Source organism: Salvelinus alpinus, chromosome 29 (assembly GCF_045679555.1).
Source record: "Salvelinus alpinus chromosome 29, SLU_Salpinus.1, whole genome shotgun sequence".
NCBI lineage: Eukaryota > Metazoa > Chordata > Actinopteri > Salmoniformes > Salmonidae > Salvelinus > Salvelinus alpinus.
The window spans coordinates 45,104,455-45,122,295 of NC_092114.1; the positions used below are offsets into that span (position 1 = coordinate 45,104,455).

Sequence of the window (17,841 nt, forward strand, 5' to 3'; positions counted from 1 at the left end):
TGAGACTCATGTCGCTTATGGTAGACCTACAGTGTATCGAAAAATGTGACTCTCCGCCAATAATTACATAGAGGGTTTTAAATTAAAACCAAAAGCCACCTCATGGGTCTCCTGGTGGCGGCCGGCAACCTGCATCTGCAGCAATGCATTTTGCACTGCGGGAGCCCCCATCCACTCCGGAAAGTATCAAAATACAGAGAGGTGTTGGTAAAGATATATTGTCCTGCTAATAGCCCACCATGGGCTATTATAATACTGTACGTGGTGTCTAGGTCAGGATAACCAAAACGTTTCTTTATTTAAGACTATCAGGAAGAATGTTGGTACTGAATTATTTTGATCCAAAGCCATGAATGAATGAGTGTCACTCAGCTTTATGTAGGTGCCGGCTATATGACCGTGTCATCAACTTGATAATATATAACTATATTTTAGAGGTTATTTAGTTTTAAAAAACAGAATAAATATTGTAATCTGAATAAAGGCAAACATTTATTTCTGTTTTTAGAGGGAGAGAAACGCTGGGCCAATTGTGCGCCGCCCATAAAGGCCAAAATATAGCCCTGCTAATAGCCATAATGGAGCTGTACAACGTGACCGTGTGTTTGAAAGAGTATTTTCCAGTAAGCAGCAACAATTTATTTCTGTAATTCACTGATATTTATTCCCGTATTAGTTTGTTATGGATCCATAACTAAATAATCAGCATTTTGAAAGAGTATTTTTATCATTATTTTATTAACGAAAGCATAAAGATGTTGATGAAGAAATACTGTACAGCTGTTTTGAGTTAGTAATGTAACACTTCAGAGTCCTTAAGCATTGAATACATTGCAGGTATAGGGGATGTTCATACCTACAGTAGCCGTGCTATAAAGAGTCTATTGTCCTGCTAATCGGGCTACAAGTGTTTGAAAAACTGTTTGTCAAAATGCCACCAGCTGTCCATCACTACTGTAAATAAAAACAAAGCGTTGTGTTTACATCTTGTTTACATTCTTTATTGTAAACACAATGTGACAAATCATTTGTATATACCTTTTTAATTACTTTTAGAGTTTGGGATTCTTTTGATTAATTTTATGGTGTTTCTATTCCAAAGAAAATGAAAAACCCTCTGGGTTTCTGGGAACTGAAAATATGGTGCTGTACAATGTGACGCTCGGGAGTACTGTACTGGGCTATTTAGCTAAAGAATCCTGTGTCCTGCGGGAGACTGGGGTTCAATTCCCCAACGGGGAGGAAGGAGTAGGCTGCCATTGTACACTGCTCAAAACAATAAAGGGAACACTAAAATAACACATCCTAGATCTGAATGAATGAAATATTCTTATTAAATACTTTTTTCTTTACATAGTTGAATGTGCTGACTACAAAATCACACCAAAATTATCAATGGAAATCAAATGTATCAACCCATGGAGGTCTGGATTTGGAGGCACACTCAAAATTAAAGTGGAAAACCACACTACAGGCTGATCCAACTTTGATGTAATGTCCTTAAAACAAGTCAAAATGAGGCTCAGTAGTGTGTGTGGACTCCACGTGCCTGTATGACCTCCCTACAACGCCTGGGCATGCTCCTGATGAGGTGGCGGATGGTCTCCTGAGGGATCTCCTCCCAGACCTGGACTAAAGCATCCGCCAACTCCTGGACAGTCTGTGGTGCAACGTGGCGTTGGTGGATGGAGCGAGACATGATGTCCCAGATGTGCTCAATTGGATTCAGGTCTGGGGAACGGGCGGGCCAGTCCATAGCATCAATGCCTTCCTCTTGCAGGAACTGCTGACACTCCAGCCACATGAGGTCTAGCATTGTCTTGCATTAGGAGGAACCCAGGGCCAACCGCACCAGCATATGGTCTCACAAGAGGTCTGAGGATCTCATCTCTGTACCTAATGGCAGTCAGGCTACCTCTGGCGAGCACATGCAGGGCTGTGCGGCCCCCCAAAGAAATGCCACCCCACACCATGACTGACCCACCGCCAAACCGGTCATGCTGGAGGATGTTGCAGGCAGCAGAACGTTCTCCACGGCGTCTCCAGACTCGTCTGTCACGTCCGTGTGAACCTGCTTTCATCTGTGAAGAGCACAGGGCGCCAGTGGCGAATTTGCCAATCTTGGTGTTCTCTGGCAAATGCCAAAAGTCCTGCACGGTGTTGAGCTGTAAGCACAACCCCCACCTGTGGACGTCGGGCCCTCATACCACCCTCATGGAGTCTGTTTCTGACCGTTTGAGCAGACACATGCACATTTGTGGCCTGCTGGAGGTCATTTTGCAGGGCTCTGGCAGTGCTCCTCCTAATCCTCCTTGCACAAAGGCGGAGGTAGCGGTCCTGCTGCTGGGTTGTTGCCCTCCTATGGCCTCCTCCACGTCTCCTGATGTACTGGCCTGTCTCCTGGTAGCGCCTCCATGCTCTGGACACTACGCTGACAGACACAGCAAACCTTCTTGCCACAGCTCGCATTGATGTGCCATCCTGGATGAGCTGCACTACCTGAGCCACTTGTGTGGGTTGTAGACTCCGTCTCATGCTACCACTAGAGTGAAAGCACCGCCAGCATTCAAAAGTGACCAAAACATCAGCCAGGAAGCATAGGAACTGAGAAGTGGTCTGTGGTCACCACCTGCAGAACCACTCCTTTATTGGGGGTGTCTTGCTAATTGCCTATAATTTCCACCTTTTGTCTATTCCATTTGCACAACAGCATGTGAAATGTATTGTCAATCAGTGTTGCTTCCTAAGTGGACAGTTTGATTTCACAGAAGTGTGATTGACTTGGAGTTACATTGTGTTGTTTAAGTGTTCCCTTTATTTTTTTGAGCAGTGTAAATAAGAATTTCTTAACTGACTTGCCTAGTTAAATAAAGGTTACACTAAGAGCATAACATTTCTACACCCTAATTTTATCATTCTAGTCTAACCAATACCCAAACGGAGTTTTGGTGAAAATAAAGGTGTCATTGATTTATCAAGACCAGTCCCCCCCATACTTGCCTCAGAGAAGCACGAAACGGTGATAAATAGTTGTAGGCTATTGCTTCTAACTTCAATATGCTCTTTGATTAAATGAGACCTACACCACTTTTAACAGCACATTACTCAACACAAGTGAGACTCATGTCGCCTACATAATATGGATAAATATGACGTGACTCTCCGCCAATAAATAATTACATATAGAGGATTGGAGGATATTTCTGTAATTCAGGGATATTTATTCCCATAATTTATGAATCCATAACTAAATAAACATTTTCATTTTGAAAGTGGTTTTATCATTTTTATTAATGAAAGCTTAAAGATGCCATTATTAGTTACATTGTTTTAGTTTGAATGTGCAGACTGGCACTAAGAACAGCAGGAACATTTCCCTAGTCAGCGCCAATATAAATGCAATGCCCCTTAAATATTTTGTAGATTTTTATTTTCAAATAATGTAAAATTAGCAAGAAAAAGGTAATTCTTGAACATGGGGTGAGACATTGTTACTAATTTGTAAATAAAGCCAGTTTATTTATATTTTTAGAGGGAGAAAAAACTTAAGTCATCTCATGGGTCTCCCAGTCAAGACCAGCATGGGTCTTGAACCAGTATCTGTAGCAACATAGCTTGCACTGCAATGCAGTGTCTTAGACCGCTGCGCCACTCAGGCGCTGTACAACGTGACCGGTTGGAAGTGGTAATACTGAAGTCGTGCACAATTATTAGTTTCTATTTAGGTTTATGTCGCCCATTCATTGTCAGAGACACAGTAGGAACCAAAAGCATAATCAGTGCTCTAACTCCCCCTTGCGCTGGTCTGGTGCAATGAAATGGTGACGCAGGGTACCGTACTAAACCACAAATTACCTCTCAAACCCGCGGTGTAAGCTCTCAACTTTTAAAGGAGGAACCACTGTACATAACCAACCCATAAAGTAAAATATAACATCCATATATGGCCAGCTATGTCAACTTTAAACTTCAATAGATGTCGTTCAATTGGTAACATATACATTTTTGTCTTCTAATGCCTAAGGGGAAAGTAATCTAAAAGTAACTGAATGTAATCAGAGTAGGTTGGATTACTCAACCTAAAGTTACTGATTACAATTTTGGATATGTAACTAGTAAGCGTAACTGATTTACATTTAGAAAGTAATTTCCCCAACCCTTCACATAACCACATACAGTGGGGAGAACAAGTATTTGATACACTGCCGATTTTGCAGGTTTTCCTACTTACAAAGCATGTAGAGGTCTGTAATTTTTATCATAGGTACACTTCAACTGTGAGAGACGGAATCTAAAACAAAAATCCAGAAAATCACATTGTATGATTTTTAAGTAATTTGCATTTTATTGCATGACATAAGTATTTGATACATCAGAAAAGCAGAACTTAATATTTGGTACAGAAACCTTTGTTTGCAATTACAGAGACCATACGTTTCCTGTAGTTCTTGAACAGGTTTGCACACACTGCAGCAGGGATTTTGGCCCACTCCTCCATACAGACCTTCTCCAGATCCTTCAGGTTTCGGGGCTGTCGCTGGGCAATACGGACTTTCAGCTCCCTCCAAAGATTTTCTATTGGGTTCAGGTCTGGAGACTGGCTAGGCCACTCCAGGACCTTGAGATACTCCTTAGTTGCCCTGGCTGTGTGTTTCGGGTCGTTGTCATGCTGGAAGACCCAGCCACGACCCATCTTCAATGCTCTTACTGAGGGAAGGAGGTTGTTGGCCAAGATCTTGCGATACATGGCCCCATCCATCCTCCCCTCAATACGGTGCAGTCGTCCTGTCCCCTTTGCAGAAAAGCATCCCCAAAGAATGATGTTTCCACCTCCATGCTTCACGGTTGGCATGGTGTTCTTGGGATTGTACTCATCCTTCTTCTTCCTCCAAACACGGCGAGTGGAGTTTAGACCAAAAAGCTATTTTTGTCTCATCAGACCACATTACCTTCTCCCATTCCTCCTCTGGATCATCCAGATGGTCATTGGCAAACTTCAGACGGGCCTGGACATGCGCTGGCTTGAGCAGGGGGACCTTGCGTGCGCTGCAGGATTTTAATCCATGACGCCGTAGTGTGTTACTAATGGTTTTCTTTGAGACTGTGGTCCCAGCTCTCTTCAGGTCATTGACCAGGTCCTGCCGTGTAGTTCTGGGCTGATCCCTCACCTTCCTCATGATCATTGATGCCCCACGAGGTGAGATCTTGCATAGAGCCCCAGACCGAGGGTGATTGACCGTCATCTTGAACTTCTTCCATTTCTAATAATTGCGCCAACAGTTGTTGCCTTCTCACCAAGCTGCTTGCCTATTGTCCTGTAGCCCATCCCAGCCTTGTGCAGGTCTACAATTCTATCCCTGATGTCCTTACACAGCTCTCTGGTCTTGGCCATTGTGGAGAGGTTGGAGTCTGTTTGATTGAGTGTGTGGACAGGTGTCTTTTATACAGGTAACGAGTTCAAACAGGTGCAGTTACTACAGGTAATGAGTGGAGAACAGGAGGGCTTCTTAAAGAAAAACTAACAGGTCTGTGAGAGCCGGAATTCTTACTGGTTGGTAGGTGATCAAATACTTATGTCATGCAATAAAATGCAAATTAATTACTTAAAAATCATACAATGTTATTTTCTGGATTTTTGTTTTAGATTCCGTCTCTCACAGTTGAAGTGTACCTATGATAAAAAATTACAGACCTGTACATGCTTTGCAAGTAGGAAAACCTGCACCTGCAGTGCAAATACTTGTTCTCTCCACTGTATATATATTTCCCACAAACCCTACCTCCCCTAATTGGAGTAAACTAGTAAACAACAGCACTTAGGCTTCTACTTCCAGCTGATACATACTATATACATTTTACAGACATAATGTATTTTACAATTGTTACCTGCACCTCTCCCATCTATTTCTGATGTCCGTCCAGTTTGATTTCTATTTACCCGATATTTATAACTGTGCTATTAAACAAAAGTTCTGAATCTATACATTTTACAGACACAGTATATTTAATTTCTGCCCTTTAAATTCATATTCATTATATAAATAGGCCTTTGCGCCTCCTTAGCGCCAGCCGAATATAGAGCCCGTAGTCTCCCATTGACATCAATTTATGACTAAGAGAAAATTTGACTTAAGTGTAAGTTGGGAAGGATTCGCGGCCAAATGTAATGTATTCTTCCCCGTTAAATCATGATTCTATTTTTGTGCACTTTTGACTGGTTCTGTAGTGTCAGTCTGTTCCTAAACGCTGTATAGTATTTTTATATTTTAATGTCGCTCTTCCCCACCCTCTGTGTGTCCTGTAGAAGTCGCATGATGGAGCAGTACTTTGCCCACAGCGGCCAATACTGTCTGAACCTGGACAGCGGCATGGTGATCGACAGCTACCGGATGGGCAACGAGGCCCGCTTCATCAACCACAGCTGTGAACCCAACTGTGAGATGCAGAAGTGGTGAGTTAGTAGGACAGTAATATGCCATTTAGCGTGCATATATTTTGGTATGGGTGGCCCGAGCGGGAATAGAACCCACTATCCTTGGCGTTGAAAGCGCCATGCTCTACCAACTGAGCCACACATGACAACTCTAGTAGTGCTTGGGGTTCAGCTAGGGACGGTTTACCGGACACAGTACTTATTTTACCGAAAAGCATGTTCAATGGATATTCTCCCATTTAAAAGTGCTTCTTAGTCCTAGACAAGGCTTAATCTGTTTCCAGGAAACTGTCTCTTAGGCTAATGTTGAGGAGCTAATTCTCTAGTACAGAAGACAATCAGTCTGTTAACACACAATAGTATGATTTACTAAGTGTCTACCAAGCTTGTTATTTTTGACAGGGAACAATACATGAAAGGTAGAACACAAGGTAAAACCAAGGTTACGAGATGGAATTGAAAGGAAGTAAAACAGACAGTTGTCGCTTAGATTTTCACTGCTGAGAGGTAACTTAATACTGGTGCAGACGCTTTGTAAATCTGCACCTAAATCCCCTCACCCCCTCCACTTAATGGTCTGCTTCTGTCACGATAACCTGATAAGATCACGTCGTCTGGACTATGCCCGAGTATACCACACTAAACAGTTTAAAGCCCTTTCACTGAGATAAACCAATTGACCAACCTGCAGACTATTACAGGATTGCACACCTCAGTCAGGATCAAGCACGACAGTTGTAGATCTGGTTAAGCAGGGTTCTGAATCATTGGTTCCTTCTCTAAGATAGATAACTATTATCGTTTGTCTGGTTGGGTTGAATGAAAACACAAATTGGACCTCAACATGTTCATCCCACCGTTTAAGTGAAGAGGAATTTCAGCAACTCTTGAAGGACAGTTGAAAATAAAATAGCTTTTTCATTGTTGAAAGTATTGTTAAAACCCCAATGTTTAACCTCGAAAGGACCTGAACGCAGACCGTAAAAACGGTTCACGACTGTTGATAAAAGACGGTTACCGGTTTTCCTCCTTGCCGTTCGTGAACATCCAGTCAGTAAACTAGGGCACACCAATCGAACAACTTGTTCTCTGCTGTGGTGTGGAGCAGGCCTCGAATAAGAGATTCTACAGGGATAGAGAATTTCTAGTGTGAAGCGCGGCCAGTCATCCATCTAGTTACAGAAGAACGATTATACGGCGTGGTAGCTGGGGCCTTGGACACAGCTGTACTAGTGCCCAGAGAAAATGTGCCGAAACTGCTTTTTGTCCTCACAGGAAGAAAAATTAGACAGCAAAGGGAAAGTGCAGCCTATACGGTTGTACTGTGCAGGGAGATGAAGAAAGAATGCTGCCAAATTGGCACCCTATTCCCTATATAGTGCACTACTTTTGACCAGAGCTCTATGCTCAGGCTGTGCCCTATGCTCAAGTTCAAAGCCTGCCTGGGCAAATCTGAGCTCTCCCTTCCGCTCACTCTCTTCCCTCCTGTCTGTTGCTCCTGCAGGTCGGTGAATGGGGTGTACAGGATCGGCCTCTTCGCCCTCAGAGACATGAGCAGCGGCACGGAGCTCACCTACGACTACAACTTCCACTCCTTCAACACCGAAGAGCAGGTGGGTGTGGCTGCACATCGACCATCTTCTCCAATCCCCTTCCAGTTACAGACCCAACTTAACCTGATTCCAGATCTGTTTTTGCCACGGCAAGCCAGCACAAATAGGTCTGGGACCAGGCTACCCCCATCTCTCTCTTGGTTATATTACCATCTGAGAGCGCTCAATTGGGTTTCGATCTTTGATCTAAATTCTCCCCACTGTTCTCTTTTCCTGGCATACACTACACATTCCTTTGTGTCACCTCATACCTTGACCTTCTCTCCCCTTACCTTCTCCCTCCTACGGCTGCTTCCTCTCTCTCTCTCGCCCCCCACCTCTCTCTCTCCAGCAAGTGTGTAAGTGTGGCTCTGAGGGCTGCCGGGGTATCATTGGAGGGAAGAGTCAGCGAATCAACGGGATGCCTGGGAAGACGGGCGGGGCACGGCGGCTGGGTCGACTCAAGGAGAAACGCAAGTCCAAGCACCAGCTGAAAAAACGAGTGCGTGTAAGGGAGAGGGGGAGTGAGACTGGAGGAAATGTCAGAGACAAAAAGGTTATCAGGTGTCTTGTTACTGCTGCCGTAAATGGGTCTTGATATTTACCGTTGTCGGCCGTTTTTACACAGCATACGGTGCATAATGCACAAAGACATATTCTGATCCTAAAACAGTCCAATTTCTGCTATTTCTTTAGCTCTGTAACCTAGAGTGCGGTCTCCTACCTGGTTAAGTTTATTTTAAGGGGCAGTGTGTATGTAGGACAGTGTGGTTCTTTGTCTCAATGGATCTTTTTGTGGCGTGGAAGGTTCTATAATAAAAAAGATTACACAATGGACATGAGTAGTGAGATGGGTGGACTTAACAGAGGCATATGATCAGCAGTACTCGAATATCTAACTCTTCCCTTCTTTTCCCAAGGAGGAGGAATCAAGTGACAGCAACAAGTTTTATCCCCACCTTCTCATGAAACCCATGTCCAATAGAGAGAGGTACACACACACACTGCGCGCACGTGCCAAACACTCAACCACTCTCCCCATCATGCACACGCCAACACAACACACATACTCACCACTCTCGCTCGCTCTCTCTCTCCGTGGCTCAGAAACTTTGTGCTGAAACACCGGGTGTTCCTGCTCAGGAACTGGGAGAAGATGAGGGAGAAGCAGGAGCTGCTGAAGAGGGAGGGCGAGAGGGAGGCCAGCGGCGGCCTGTCCATCTACACGCGCTGGGGAGGAGTCATCCGCGACGATGGAAACATCAAGTCAGGTCAGTGTGTGAGGAGTCAGAGGCGAGTGTGAGAGAGGAAACAGGGGATCATAGTCTTATGTGCAGAATCACAGAACTAGAATAATCATTCTATTTCTATATTCAGGAATGTACCAGAGGTAAGTTTTCCTAAAAGCTTTGTAACACTGGCATGATCTTTCCTCCTTTGCTTACAATAGACTTGTGATGATATTAGTGCCACAAAGCTTTTGGTGAAACTCGCCGCAGTTTAGTCCTGATTTATAAAACTGGTTGTTTGGATGCTGATTGGCTAAGCAGCGGTCCAAACCGTGCTGTATTTGCCGTCACAGGCACACTATGCCTGCTAACAGTTCCATCTGAAAATGATCACTGCGCCTCTCCCATAAGAGTATCATGTTGCTTTCCAAATCATCTCTTGTATTTATCTCAGCTCGCACATTATTTCTCCTTGCTTCCAGCCTAGCATTTAGTTTGGTACTGTGGGGGTTAATATAAGCTTCACTGTCTACCTGTCTGACCCCGGAACAATTTTTACTTTGGAATTTCAATCTCTGTACCATACATAGACGTGAACGGTGCCTAGACGATACAACTATGCAAAAATTATTAATAACTTGGGTCACGTCCGAAATAACTAACCAGATTTGTCTGCACTATATCTTCTGGTGAAATAATTCACTTATCAAAATAAGGTTTTAAAGAAAATATGTACAATACCAGTCAAAAGTTTGAACAGACCTACTCATTCAAGGGTTTATTTATTTGTACTATTTTCTACATTGTCGAAAAATAGTGAAGACTTCAAAACTATGAAATAACAAATATGGAGTCATGTAGTAACCAAGAAAAGTGTTAAACAAATGTAAAAATATTTTGGATTCTTCAAAGTAGCCACCCTTTGCCTTGATGACAGCTTTGTACACTCTTAGCATTCTTTCAACCAGCTTCATGAGGAATGCTTTTTCCAACAGTCTTGAAGGAGTTCCCACATATGCTGAGCACTTGTTGGCTGCTTTTCCGTTACTCTGCGGGCCAGCTCATCCCAAACCATCTCAATTGCGTTGAGGTTGGGTCATCTGATGCAGCACTTCATCACTCTCCTTGGTCAAATAGCCCTTACACAGCTTGGAGGTGTGTTTTGGGTATTTGTCCTGTTGAAAAACAAATGATAGTCCCACTAATTGCAAACCAGATGGGATGGCGTATCGCCGCAGAATGCTGTGGTAGCCATGCTGGTTAAGTGTGCCTTGAATTCTAAATAAATAAGACAGTGTCACCAGCAAAGCACCATCACACCACCTCCATGCTTTACGGTGGGAACAACACATGCGTAGATCATCCGTTCACCTACTCTGCGTCTCACAAAGACACGGTGGTTGGAATCAAAAATCTCAAATCAGACCAAAGGACAGATTTCCACCGGTCTAATGTCCATTGCTTGTGTTTCTTGGCCCAAGCAAGTCTCTTCTTTTTAATGGTGTCCTTTAGTAGTGGTTTCTTTGTAGCAATTCGACCATGAAGGGCTGCTTCACACAGTCTCTTCTGAACAGTTTGTTGAGATGTTTATTACTTGAACTCTGAAGCATGTATTTGGGCTGCAATTCCGAAGGCTGGTAACTTCAACTTATCCTCTGTAGCAGAGGTAACTCTGGGTCTTCCATTCCTGTGGCAGTCCTCACGAGAGCCCGTTTCATCATAGCGCTTGATGGTTTTTGCGACTGCACTTGGAATCGTTCAAAGTTCTTGAAATTTTCCGTATTGACTGACTTTCATGTAATAATGGACTGTCGCTTATTTGAGCTGTTCTTGCCATAATATGGACTTGGTCTTTTAGCAAATAGGGCTCTCTTCTGTATACCACCCCTACCTTGTCACAACACAACTGATTGGCTCAAACGCATTAAGAAGGAAAGAGAATCCACAAATTAACTTTTAACAAGGCACACCTCTTAATTGAAATGCATTCCAGGTGATTACCTCATGAAGCTGGTTAAGAGAATGCCAGGAGTGTGCAAAGCTCTCAAGACAAAGGGTGGCTACTTTAAAGAATCAAAAATATATTTAGATTTATCACTTTTGTTATTTTATAGTTTTACTGTCTTCACTGTTATGCTACAATGTAGAAAATAGTAAAAATAAAGAAAAACCCTTGAGTGAGTAGGTGTGTCCAAACTTTTGACTGGAACTGTAATTCATTGTATTTTTTCTAAAAGCAAAACATAGCCTTTATATTTAAGCAATACGGCACACGAGACAATGCTGTATCATGAATACAGTCACAGGTAAATGGGTTGACTGGCCCGAACAACGCCATTTACCTGTGACTATTCATGATACAGTGCTGCCTCTTGTGGCTTATTGCTTACATATAATGGGTATGTTTTGTATGTGGTGTTTTTGATGGCTTGTTGACTCAATTGCTCTGTGTGTGTGTGTGTGTGTGTGTGTGTGTGTGTGTGTTTGTCACGTTGTCGTCGCAGACGTGTTCCTGACACAGTTCTCGGCGCTGCAGACGTCCCGGTCGGTGCGCACGCGGAGGCTGGCGGCAGCCGAGGAGAACACGGAGGTCACCCGCACCGCCCGCCTGGCACACATCTTCAAAGAGATCTGTGACATGATCACCAGCTACAAGGGTCAGTGATACAAACACACATGCAATACACACTGACACACACTCGATCACTCACACACTGTACTCCTTCACATAAACTCCCTAGTCTCTAGGCAAACTTTCATTGCCATCTCTGATGTATTCAGAGAGACTGCTGGTCACCGGGTTTTAATTCAAGCAAATGGGCAAGACGGTATAAAGTCAACACTTCTCTGTAATGCAACCCAATCTCAACAGGAGTCAGTCCACGTGCTTGTACTGACCACTACAACTGGCTTACCTGTGTGGCTTTTGCCTCGACAAACGTCTACTGATGTACATCTGATTCAAATTGGCAAAGACACATTTTCCCCTGAGTATATTTATGCCCTATAACAGTAAAAGGAAATACTCTGCCGAATATATAATAAAACGTCTCTCTCTGTCCGTAGACTCAGCTGGTCAGACCCTTGCTGCTCCGCTGGTCAACCTACCTTCAAGAAAGCGGTAAGTGTTTGCGTGTTTGTTTTCATTATGCCTGCTAGTGCTTTCACCCATGTTTACTGTATGTAAGTGTATTGTGCAACACTTTTGTCTTATCCAGGTCAGAACGCCCTCAATGTTCTTATCGCTTCCTGCAACCATTACGATCATGTTTGGATTTATGACACAAGAGGCCCAGTTTTGGCTCTCACCCATGACTCATTGTGGTGTGTGTGTGTGTTTGACCCCAGGAACACGCAGTATTATGAGAAGGTATCAGACCCGCTGGACCTGAGCACCATTGAGAAGCAGATCACCACAGGGCACTACAAGACTGTGGAGGCCTTTGACACCGACATGCTCAAAGTGTTCCGCAATGCAGAGGTGGGTCTCCCACAATCATCCTCCCTATGGGATATACACGGCCACGGATCATTTACACACACAGCACAGAGGTATATTTGATTTACTGTGCAGGATGTAAGTGCCACTGGAATCTTAAGGGTACTCATTGCTAGACAGGGGGGTTGTTTAGCAGCAAAACAGGCATTTTTGGTTAAAAGTCAAAGGATTGTTGGCACTGTCAATTATATTTTACATTTGCATTCTTACAAATCTTACATTTGCACAATGAGCTCTTGTTGCAGCTCAAATAGGTTGTAAAAGTTGTTGGTTAGCTAGCAAATTTTTGCCAGGTCAAAACACAAGACATGGTATCAATAACAAGATAAGAGCTGAAATGAGCCACCTACAATTCCCCACATGGCAGCTTCTTGTCTTGTTGCTAGCTATCTGACTGTCTAGAATCATAACAACACACAGACTTCTGCCCCATCGACGCGTGCATTGTTTTCATGACATTGTCAGCAAACCCGTCAATGAAGCGGAAGTTTGAAGTGCACCTTGAAAGTAATTTAGCCCGCCGTCCAAAGGCCCTCAGTGTCTGCAATGAACCCCAGGGAAAATGTATCCTTGTGCAAGGCCTTAGAATTCCCAGTGGGATATTGGAAGCCTGGTCAAACTTATTTAGGTAGCTTTGTTATTATTTTCATGGGAGCTGGTCTTTGACTCCACTTTACAACACACACTATTTCCCAAGTTCTCAACGTTGTTGCCCTGTGCACCTTCCATCCTGGCAGAAATACTACGGGCGGAAGTCGTCGGTTGGGAGGGATGTGTGCCGGCTGAGGAAGGCCTACTACGGAGCTCGCCACGAGGCTGCCGTTCAGATCGACGAGATCGTTGGGGAGACAGCCAGCGAAGCGGACAGCTCGGATTCGCTGGAGCGAGACCACGCCCATCACCACCACGGAGGGGGCTGGCCGGGCACCCACGATAAAGACGATGACATAATCCGCTGCATCTGCGGCATGTACAAAGATGAGGGCCTGATGATCCAGTGTGAGAAGTGCATGGTGAGAGAGGGTCTGGAGAATAGAGTCCCAAATGGTGACCTATTCCCTACATAGTGCACTACTTTTGACCAGAGTCCTATGGCCTAGTTTTGTCTCTTATAGCCCTATTGGTCCTTGTGAAAAGTAATGCACTTTATGGTGAATTTGGGACACAGCCAAACACTGCCGGCTCATTTTTGTGTTGAATGTTGGCCTGGAATCCAAACTGAATATGGATACAACTGAATATCAGTAACTCTAGTAGTAAAACCAAGTAATATTCAGTTTGGATTCCAGGCTTGTTGAATGTAGTGGTACCTGCCTGATGATTCTGAGTGAATGGTGAGTGTTTGTTCTTGTCTGTGGAAGCAATGTTTTAAAGCAGGAGTTGGTTATGTGAGAGACTGCTAAGCATGGCACTCTAATATAAATTGTTAGTGTTCGTTTTGGCTGTGATCCTGGTGAGAGTCAGTGTAAACGGTGATGTCTGTTTGTCACAGGTGTGGCAGCACTTTGACTGCATGCGGCTTGAGGCGGAGGTGGAACACTACCTGTGTGATCAGTGCGACCCCCGACCTGTGGACAGGGTGAGTGTTGTCCTCTTTAACCCAACCTCGACCGCACCCCGTGGTCTAAACCAACCTGTTCAGTGGGTTTCTAATCAGACCATGGGTGTTTCTCTATGCTCATAGTACTGTGCTCCACACTCATGCTCAGAGGATGTTCTCCTGAGCATGTTCTTGTGAGGACGCGAGTGTGAATAAAATATTACATTTGAGAAGCAATCGCACTCCCCCTACTGTTATGGCATGCTGCACCTACCCATTCACTGAACATGATAATCTAGCTAGCCATCTAGTTTAACAGTCATAAACAAATTCAAACGAATGTTATGCAAAGTAGATGACTAGCTGTCAATTTTCCATGGGTAGCTAGCTACCAATTCTTTGTGGCTAACTAGCTTGCCAGTTCGCCTTATTGACTTACTATGGGCTTGTGATCTACGCACACTCCAGTGTGTAGGTATTATAGGCAGGTAAACATGCAAAAATGAATACAGTATGTATTAACATATCAAGCTAAAATATTGTAGTCAGGCAACTTATGAAATGTGAATGGGCAACATTTCATTCCAAATCCTGAGTTTTTCTCTTGCCTGAGCTCAAATAATGGCCGCTATTGATTTCAAGACATTTTAGCATTTTTTGTCGTTGTCATATTTCTCTGCATACCTTCTGTTGAAGCTTGCGTCGATGCATGCTTCAAAATATGTACAAACGGAGAACGAAACCCACCGAATAGCTTAGTAGAACAATGACATTGTTTACCTGCAAGGCAGTAGTAAAAGCTTATATTTTGGGCTCTGATGGGAACGGCAGTCGAACTAAGCTCTTAAGGCATTTCTAAGTTATATTCTTGAAGAATCAATGGAGATATAATCAGTAATTTACAAGTCCAAAAATGTACAGTATGTACCATTCGCAGATTGCTGCTTGTAAATGTATCAGGGAATAGAGTGCCATTTGGGACAGAAACATTTTTGTTCCAGGCATGAACATTGTTCGATTAAAAACTAAAGGTGGTGATGTCTACGGCTGCTATGGTGATTGTATTACTGCCAAGCTCTGATCCTGCTGATGGTCATTAGTAGCCTACCAAACTTAATGATTAGTACTCCGCACTCTATTGTATTTGTATCTGTATTTATTATGGATCCCCATTATCTGCAAATATATTCAAAATAATCAAAACAGACCTTATATATTATACGTATTCAGAACCTTTGCTATGAGACTCGATATTGAGCTCATAGCAAAGGGTGGATCCTGTTTCCATTGATCATCATTGAGATGTTTCTACAACTTAATTTGGAGTCCACCTGTTGTAAATTCAATTGATTGGACATGATTTGGAAAGACACACAACTGTATGTAAGGTCCCACAGTTGTCAGAGCAAAAACCAAGCCATGAGGTTGAAGGAATTGTCCGTAGATGCTCCAAGACTCTTCCTAGAGCTGGTCGCCCGGCCATACTGAGTAATCGGGGGAGAAGGTCCTTGGTCAGGGAGGTGACCAAGAACCCGATGGTCACTCTGACAGAGATCCAGAGTTCCTCTATGGAGAATGACAACCAGAATGACAACCATCTCTGCAGCACTCCACCAAATCAGGCCTTTATGGTAGAGTGGCCAGACGGAAGCCACTCCTCAGTAAAAGGCACATGACAGCCTGCTTGGAGTTTGCCAAAAGGCACATAAAGGACTGTCAGACCATGAGAAAAAAAGATTATCTGGTCTGATGGAACCAAGATTAAACTCTTTGGCCTGAATGCAAAGGGTCATGTCAGGAGGGAACCTGGCACCATCCCTACAGTGAAGCATGGTGGTGGCAGCATCAATGATGTGGGGATGTTTTTCAGCAGGCAGGGACTGGGAGACTAGTCAGGATCGAGGGAAAGATGAACGTAGAAATGTACAGCGAGATCCTTGATGAAAACCTGCTCCAGAGCGCTCAGGATCTTAGACTAGGGCGAAGGTTCACCTTCCAACAGGACAACGACCCAAAGCACACAGCCAAGACAACACAGGAGTGACTATCCAAATACAGGTGCCAAGCTTTTAGCGTCATACCCAAGAATACTCGCGTCTTGTAATCGCTGCCAAAGGTGATTTGACAAAGTGCAGAGTAAAGGGTCTGAATACTTATGTAAATCTGATGTATACATTTTTTATTTTTAATAGATTTTCAAAGATTCTTATGGGGTATTGTGTGTAGATTGAGGGGGGGGAAACTATTTAATCAATTCTAGAATAAGGCTTTAATGTGGAAAAAGTCAAGGGGTCTGAATGCACTGTATAAAATTAAAACATTACTATACATTCACAACAGGTACATTCACAACTAAATATCTACAACACAAAATCCATGTGTACGTGTGTATGTATTGTGTGTATGCATGTGTCTGTGCCTATGTTTGTGTTGGTGCTATTGTCCCTCATCACTCTGGCATCAATGCAAATGTAATCGAATATCAAATCAAACACTTAATGAAAGCCCTTGAGGTCATGCTCATATTAAGCACATTGGTTTGCTTTACAACAGGAGTATAGCCTACCTGGCTGGCATGAAAATAAACCATGGGAAAAGCGCCCTCTGTTCACTATCTAAGTACATAGATTATGTATTTTTGACAGGTGCATGGTAATGGTCCATTCTAAATCAAAAGAAATTTCACACATATATTATTTAGTAAATGTAAAGACAATTTTTAATCAAGAATAGTCTGATGGGTGGCAGGATTAGCCCATCACTGGTGAATGATGTCCAATGTGTGCAGAAAGGCAAGAAACGGCACACGTCTTTTTTTGCGACTTTTTCAAATCATAGTCGTGGACACCTCATGTAGCCTAGCCCATAGGCCTATATGTTTTGATAAGGTGGCCAAATAACAAATGAAAACTAAGCACATTAATCTGATATACAACTCTTCTAGAGCCTAACAGGCGGTGCATGAGTTTCAAGATAAAAATGCACCTTTTTAATAATAAAGCATTAAATGCATAATCACAATTGCGGTCATTTTTGAGAAGTGTTTTCCCGTGAATTGATTGCATTTTGGAACATTCACGCTTATAGCCTACTGCCATGTGTGCGTTTTTGCACTTATAATGTAAAGAAATAGCCTAATAGTTTATCAACATTAAGTTAAATGTTCTGATCTGTTCCATCAGCCTAATGGCTTTTTAATAAAATAAAAAATGTTATGCGAGTGGTTATATTACGTCGGGGATATTTATTTCTCGCACAGAAGGACAAGTTGCCCATTAGAATAGGTCAACTTTTGTACTATGGGGGACAGTAGATTGACATGCTTTTGCTGTTCGTTAGGCCTACGCATCTTGTTGGCTGACGAAAGTAGGCTAAATGTGGACAGTTCTTACCTCTTCAATATGGCCTTAGAATTTGATAAGAGTGACACATGCAGTTGCATCCCCGACGTGTCTTCACTTGTAGCCTACTTCGGCACTGAGATGCCTGTGAGAAGGACCCGATCACGTGAGGGGCATCAATAAAAATTGAGATCTGAGAGAGACGTG

At 43.3% G+C, this 17,841-nt stretch overlaps 1 protein-coding gene across 5 annotated transcripts in view; it reads left to right on the top strand.

Moving 5' to 3' along the window:
• The window catches only part of LOC139558817 (histone-lysine N-methyltransferase ASH1L-like), a 58,810-nt gene that overhangs the window by 24,462 nt on the left and 16,507 nt on the right, over positions 1–17,841 (top strand). For 3 of the 5 annotated variants that reach the window (XM_071374288.1, XM_071374287.1, XM_071374289.1), the window contains exons 12-21: positions 6,305–6,451; positions 7,938–8,046; positions 8,378–8,581; positions 8,946–9,016; positions 9,133–9,296; positions 11,759–11,911; positions 12,321–12,375; positions 12,603–12,735; positions 13,491–13,766; positions 14,246–14,332. In XM_071374288.1, coding sequence (XP_071230389.1) covers positions 6,305–6,451; positions 7,938–8,046; positions 8,378–8,581; positions 8,946–9,016; positions 9,133–9,296; positions 11,759–11,911; positions 12,321–12,375; positions 12,603–12,735; positions 13,491–13,766; positions 14,246–14,332 — 1,399 coding nt within the window. The remainder of the gene's footprint in view (positions 1–6,304; positions 6,452–7,937; positions 8,047–8,377; positions 8,582–8,945; positions 9,017–9,132; positions 9,297–11,758; positions 11,912–12,320; positions 12,376–12,602; positions 12,736–13,490; positions 13,767–14,245; positions 14,333–17,841) is intronic. The other 2 variants (XM_071374290.1, XM_071374291.1) reach the window with 2 other exon arrangements.